Source organism: Berghia stephanieae, chromosome 14 (genome assembly GCF_034508935.2).
Source record: "Berghia stephanieae isolate SIO BIC M18660-M18661 chromosome 14, UCSD_Bste_1.3, whole genome shotgun sequence".
Classification (NCBI taxonomy): Eukaryota; Metazoa; Mollusca; class Gastropoda; order Nudibranchia; family Aeolidiidae; genus Berghia; species Berghia stephanieae.
This window is the reverse complement of record NC_088373.1, coordinates 2,923,830-2,931,329: the sequence shown is the minus strand read 5'-3', so window position 1 is coordinate 2,931,329 and position 7,500 is coordinate 2,923,830. Positions and strand designations below refer to the sequence as shown.

At 40.2% G+C, this 7,500-nt stretch overlaps 1 protein-coding gene across 6 annotated transcripts in view; it reads right to left on the bottom strand.

Moving 5' to 3' along the window:
- The window catches only part of LOC144959650 (tolloid-like protein 2), a 33,332-nt gene that overhangs the window by 1,532 nt on the left and 24,300 nt on the right, over nucleotides 1-7,500 (bottom strand). For all 6 annotated transcript variants that reach the window (XM_078892315.1, XM_078892314.1, XM_078892316.1 and 3 more), the window contains exon 10: nucleotides 6,376-6,517. In XM_078892315.1, coding sequence (XP_078748441.1) covers nucleotides 6,426-6,517 — 92 coding nt within the window. In that variant the 3' untranslated portion in view covers nucleotides 6,376-6,425. The remainder of the gene's footprint in view (nucleotides 1-6,375; nucleotides 6,518-7,500) is intronic.

Sequence of the window (7,500 nt, the reverse complement as noted above, 5' to 3'; positions counted from 1 at the left end):
TCGCGATGTTACTTGACCAGCAGTTAAGCTTAATAGCCAATATTCTCAACACAAACATATAACATAGAAACGATTGAGACATTGAGTATGCTCCGGTATATGGGGTGAATTTTTAATTCAGAAAAGTGAGTGGAGCAGGCACTTATGTTGGTAACAACAAGAGATGAAGTGAGTAGAAAAGTGCCAGAAGACAATAGAGAATAAAAATTTTCGCGGCGGTGGTGGGGTTTGAACCTGCGACCTTATTGGTACGACAACTCCGCCTGGCAGGTGAGAGCGTGGCTCTACCGTGTGAGCTATCCACGAATACAAAAATATTCGTATCAAACTCAGGTCATTTCTAGAACTCTCTCTCACCCACTTCTGGAAATCGCGGGCTCGCTCGCCAACCAACCATCGCGATGTTACTTGACCAGCAGTTAAGCTTAATAGCCAATATTCTCAACACAAACATATAACATAGAAACGATTGAGACATTGAGTATGCTCCGGTATATGGGGTGAATTTTTAATTCAGAAAAGTGAGTGGAGCAGGCACTTATGTTGGTAACAACAAGAGATGAAGTGAGTAGAAAAGTGCCAGAAGACAATAGAGAATAAAAATTTTCGCGGCGGTGGTGGGGTTTGAACCTGCGACCTTATTGGTACGACAACTCCGCCTGGCAGGTGAGAGCGTGGCTCTACCGTGTGAGCTATCCACGAATACAAAAATATTCGTATCAAACTCAGGTCATTTCTAGAACTCTCTCTCACCCACTTCTGGAAATCGCGGGCTCGCTCGCCAACCAACCATCGCGATGTTACTTGACCAGCAGTTAAGCTTAATAGCCAATATTCTCAACACAAACATATAACATAGAAACGATTGAGACATTGAGTATGCTCCGGTATATGGGGTGAATTTTTAATTCAGAAAAGTGAGTGGAGCAGGCACTTATGTTGGTAACAACAAGAGATGAAGTGAGTAGAAAAGTGCCAGAAGACAATAGAGAATAAAAATTTTCGCGGCGGTGGTGGGGTTTGAACCTGCGACCTTATTGGTACGACAACTCCGCCTGGCAGGTGAGAGCGTGGCTCTACCGTGTGAGCTATCCACGAATACAAAAATATTCGTATCAAACTCAGGTCATTTCTAGAACTCTCTCTCACCCACTTCTGGAAATCGCGGGCTCGCTCGCCAACCAACCATCGCGATGTTACTTGACCAGCAGTTAAGCTTAATAGCCAATATTCTCAACACAAACATATAACATAGAAACGATTGAGACATTGAGTATGCTCCGGTATATGGGGTGAATTTTTAATTCAGAAAAGTGAGTGGAGCAGGCACTTATGTTGGTAACAACAAGAGATGAAGTGAGTAGAAAAGTGCCAGAAGACAATAGAGAATAAAAATTTTCGCGGCGGTGGTGGGGTTTGAACCTGCGACCTTATTGGTACGACAACTCCGCCTGGCAGGTGAGAGCGTGGCTCTACCGTGTGAGCTATCCACGAATACAAAAATATTCGTATCAAACTCAGGTCATTTCTAGAACTCTCTCTCACCCACTTCTGGAAATCGCGGGCTCGCTCGCCAACCAACCATCGCGATGTTACTTGACCAGCAGTTAAGCTTAATAGCCAATATTCTCAACACAAACATATAACATAGAAACGATTGAGACATTGAGTATGCTCCGGTATATGGGGTGAATTATTAATTCAGAAAAGTGAGTGGAGCAGGCACTTATGTTGGTAACAACAAGAGATGAAGTGAGTAGAAAAGTGCCAGAAGACAATAGAGAATAAAAATTTTCGCGGCGGTGGTGGGGTTTGAACCTGCGACCTTATTGGTACGACAACTCCGCCTGGCAGGTGAGAGCGTGGCTCTACCGTGTGAGCTATCCACGAATACAAAAATATTCGTATCAAACTCAGGTCATTTCTAGAACTCTCTCCACTCACTTTTCTGAATTAAAAATTCACCCCATATACCGGAGCATACTCAATGTCTCAATCGTTTCTATGTTATATGTTTGTGTTGAGAATATGGGCTATTAAGCTTAACTGCTGGTCAAGTAACATCGCGATGGTTGGTTGGCGAGCGAGCCCGCGATTTCCAGAAGTGGGTGAGAGAGAGTTCTAGAAATGACCTGAGTTTGATACGAATATTTTTGTATTCGTGGATAGCTCACACGGTAGAGCCACGCTCTCACCTGCCAGGCGGAGTTGTCGTACCAATAAGGTCGCAGGTTCAAACCCCACCACCGCCGCGAAAATTTTTATTCTCTATTGTCTTCTGGCACTTTTCTACTCACTTCATCTCTTGTTGTTACCAACATAAGTGCCTGCTCCACTCACTTTTCTGAATTAAAAATTCACCCCATATACCGGAGCATACTCAATGTCTCAATCGTTTCTATGTTATATGTTTGTGTTGAGAATATTGGCTATTAAGCTTAACTGCTGGTCAAGTAACATCGCGATGGTTGGTTGGCGAGCGAGCCCGCGATTTCCAGAAGTGGGTGAGAGAGAGTTCTAGAAATGACCTGAGTTTGATACGAATATTTTTGTATTCGTGGATAGCTCACACGGTAGAGCCACGCTCTCACCTGCCAGGCGGAGTTGTCGTACCAATAAGGTCGCAGGTTCAAACCCCACCACCGCCGCGAAAATTTTTATTCTCTATTGTCTTCTGGCACTTTTCTACTCACTTCATCTCTTGCTGGGCGACGTGACATAAGACAATCGAATCCAATTGTGATGTTAGTTATTTCTCGAACTGTGAACACTTTTCACTATGATGGTCAATTTGAGCACATCTTCCAATGTGACCAATGACCTCGAGCACATTGAAAGGTAAATTAGATCATTCCCTGTGGTTTGGTATCTCAGTGTTGTGGCTTATTGATGCTATGCGTTAATGTAAAATACTCACAACCTCCGCCAGCCGAGAAGAACGTACCAACACACAAAACATGTTGTTAGGTTTAACGTTTATAGTCGGATGGATATAATTTAGTTAGAACTGATAATTAAAATGGCTGCCTAAAATCAATTAAACAAAGAGCTGAGTAACGTCAACTCCATTCCTTCTATAGATAGTTCGAAGTTGACGTTGCTCAGGTCTATGTTATTGTTTTTAGCCATCAGCGTTTGTGAGTAATTCTCAATAAACTGTATTAAGCTGACTATAAACGATCATGGTAACAGATAGTATTGTGTGTTAGTCCGTTATACTTCCGTATGGCAATGTTGTGAACTTCTTAGCCAAGCCCATACTATCTATTATTATCTATGAGACTTGTGTTTTGTGAGTTTTATTCATTCATTCATTAAAACTCTAAGGACCACAGCATTGACCCTCAGCTACTCAACTGCGGAGTACTGCTCAGCTGTATGGGCCCGATCATGCCATGCCTCCAAGCTAGACCCCGAGCTCAACAACGCCTGCCGGATCATAACGGGCCAGCTGAGAGCAACACCATTACCACTGGTCTACCGTGCAGCAGGAATAGCCCCACCACACATCCGGAGGGAAACTCATGCCCAAATACAAAAATACAAACAGGAAATGGACCAGAGACACCCCTACATGACCACAATTGCCCCAAAAGCAGGCTCAAATCAAGGAAAAGCTTCCTCACAGTAGAGAGCCTTCACCCAGACCACTCAGCATTCTTCCGCCTGGACAAATGGGTAGAATGGGACAAGACAGCAAACGATGCCCTCCTGCCCCCAACAGAAAAGCTCCCAGCAGGCACAGACCTCAAGAGAAAAGAATGGGTGGCGTTGAACAGAGCTAGAGCAAAGGTGGGAAACACCGCCACCAACCTCTTTAAATGGAAAATCCCACCGGGCACTGAATGCCCATGCGGTCACCCCAGACAGACCATGGACCACATCCTGTCTGAATGCTCGCTGGGACCTCACTGCACCAATGCTGACCTGAGGGAATGCAACCAGACTGCCCGGGACTGGCTGACTCACTGGCGCGACAAGATATGATGATGATGATTCATTCATAGAAATCATCAAACCCTTTGAGATAATATTTCCATGTGGGTTTTTCCTCAATAGTGTTCACTGTGTTGGACACCGCCAAGGGACATTATCGGTGGTAAATGCATTCCGTTGATTGAATGAATGCATTAAATACCCGATTAAGTCCCTTGATCAGTGACTATATATCTAATACACATGGACCATTTCATATTGATTTTCTGCATTTAGTCAAAGTGCTGACAAAATCTGCCAGCCGGATATAGCATACCAACACATAAAACTATATGTAACATTGAACATTTATACGACTTTAAAAAATTGAGCTTTATAAAGCGCAATATCCACTAAATGTGCTCAAAGCGCTTTACAAAGGGTCCCTGGTCAACAGCAACATTTAACATGTAGGACGGGACATGACGCCCGTTAGGTGATATTACAATTTTTCGGACAAAGACAACGCTGTTAACGGCCAGGTACTCATTTTACACCTGAGTACGGTGAGAGAATATGAGTAAAGAGCCTTTTCCAAGGACTCAACTATGCACCGAGCGCGAGGCTCGAACCCAGGACATTCCGATCCGAAAGCGAGTGTCATACCACTAGACCACATAGCCACTTAGTTGATAGAATTAAATGAGAACTACTCACAAAAATGCCTAAAACAATAACAAAGAGCTGACAAAATCAGTACATTAGTGGATTACTCGTGGAATCTTCTGTTCTCTCTTTCAACGAATCCCCTTTGTCATCATTTTCTTTTGTGCCGTTAACTTCAGATGTAAAACACCTTGCTCCATATCATCTTCCTTTTTAATGGCGCTGAAGTGACCAAATACTGTCAAAAGCGTTGTAAAACTTCTAAAAACAAACACGCATCGTATCGTAAAACATCTAAAGACAAACAAAGCGTCGGAAAACCTCTAAAAACAGCAACAACAAAAACAACAATAACATAGTGTCGTAAACCCTCTGAAAAACAACAAACATAGCTTCGCACAACCTCTAAAAAAAACAACAAACACAGCGTCGTAAAAGATTTAAAAACAAATAAATATAGGGTAGTAAAAAAAAATCAAACAAACAAACAAACAGAGCGTCATAAAATCTTTAGAAACAAACATAGCGTCGTAAAACCTCTTAAAACAAATAGAAATAGCGTCGTAAAACGTCTAAAAACAAGTAAACATAGCGTAATAGAACATCTAAAAACAAACAAACAATCAAACAGAACGTCATAAACCTCTTAAAACAAGCATAGCGTCATAAAACATTTAAAAATAAATAAACATAGCGTAGTCGAAGCTCTAAAAACAAACAAACAAATAAACAAACTGAGGGTCATAATATCTCTAAAAACAAACATAGCGCCAAACAAACATAACGTCGTAAAACCCATAAAGACAGACAAACATAGCGTCGTAAATCCTGTAAAAAAGACAAAACAAACATAACGTCGTAAAACCCATAAAGACAAACAAACAGAGCGTCGTAAATCCTGTAAAAAACAAACAAACATAGCGTCGTAAAACACATAAAGACAAACAAACTTAGCATCGTAAAACCCATAAAGACAAACATAACGTCGTAAAACCCATAAAGACAAACAAACTTAGCATCGTAAAACCCATAAAGACAAACAAACTTAGCATCGTAAAACCCATAAAGACAAACAAACTTAGCATCGTAAAACCCATAAAGACAAACAAACTTAGCATCGTAAAACACATAAAGACAAACAAACTTAGCATCGTAAAACACATACAGACAAACAAACTTAGCATCGTAAAACCCATAAAGACAAACAAACTTAGCATCGTAAAACACATACAGACAAACAAACATAGCATCGTAAATCCTGTAAAAAACAAACAAACATAGAGTGGTAAAACTTCTAAAAACAAACAAACATAGCGGCGTAAATCCTTTAAAAAACAAATAAACATAGTGTCGTAAAACCTCTAAAAACAAACATTGTGTGGTAAAACCTCAAAATCAAACAAACATAGCGTCGTAAAACCTCTAAAAACAAACATAGTGTGGTAAAACCTCTAACTCAAACAAACATAGCGGCGTAAATCCTTTAAAAAACAAATAAACATAGTGTCGTAAAACCTCTAAAAACAAACATAGTGTGGTAAAACCTCTAAAAACAAACATAGTGTGGTAAAACCTCTAAAAACAAACATAGTGTGGTAAAACCTCTAAAAACAAACATAGTGTGGTAAAACCTCTAAAAACAAACATAGTGTGGTAAAACCTCTAAAAACAAACAAACATAGTGTCTTAAAACCTCTACAACAAACAAACATAGTGTCGTAAATCCTGTAAAAAACAAACAAACTTAGTGTCGTAAAACCTCTAAAAACAAGCAAGTGAAGTGTTTCCCCTCACCTGGTATATTTTGTAACTGTTGCTGCATCTTTTGCTGGCATGGCATAGGATTAGAAGGCCTTTGAAATTAAGGCGAACAAAACAGAGAGACAAATCATTGCAGCTGTCCTTCCCGCCTTTTCTCCTGAGTTACCTGACATGGCTAGAAAAAATAGGCATATGGATAGATTTAAAAAAATAATTATAATTGAGCTTTTATATAGAGCAATATCCACTAAATGTACTCAAAGCGCTTTACAAGGGGTCCCTGGTCAACAGCAACATTTAACATGCAGGACGGGACGTGACACCTGTTAGGCGATATTACAATTTGTCGGACAAAGACAACGCTGTTAACGGCCAAGTACTCATTTTACACCTGAGTACGGTGAGAGAATGTGAGTAAAGAGCCTTTTCCAAGGACTCAACTATGCGACGAGCGCGGGGCTCGAACCCAGGACCTTCCGATCTGAAAGCGAGTGTCATACCACAAGACCACATAGCCGCACATAGATTACACAGATGTGTTGTAATGAGCAGGTCTGGTAACCCACCTTTTTTATGGGCTCATTGTTGATATGGAAATACCCTCAAACCATCCCATTGTAAATTCCATTACAAAAACATTTAACAGTTAGCTGCCGTACTCTGGAAAAAAAAACTCAGATTTTAAAGTTTGGCTAGAAAATTCGTCCATTAATAAATATTGATCGATTTTAACAACCTTCATCTTGGCAAAAGCATTCAAACTTAAGACTTCTTGAAGTCCCAGGCTAGAGAGTTTTTTTTCCAAGAGGAGGGCTATTTTAATCGACAGATATTCGAGAGACGAGATTTCTTGGCAAATGTTTAAAAACAAGTTTATTCCAGATTTAACATTAAAGTGTTCGTGAAAACGATGAACAATTAACAATGAAACGTATTTGGCATGAAATAAAAGGAACATATTCAATGGTAGGTTATTAAATTTTTTCATTTTTTATTAACCTGTAATCTCGTGGGATGACTTTCTGGCCTTGGTTTTAATTAAAAGACGTGTTGTTTTTATCAATTTATCCATGTTATTTTTTTCATATATTATCTGGTTTGTCTCTAGATGTTTATTTATTGCTAAACAAAACACAAGGGACAAATTTATACACACAG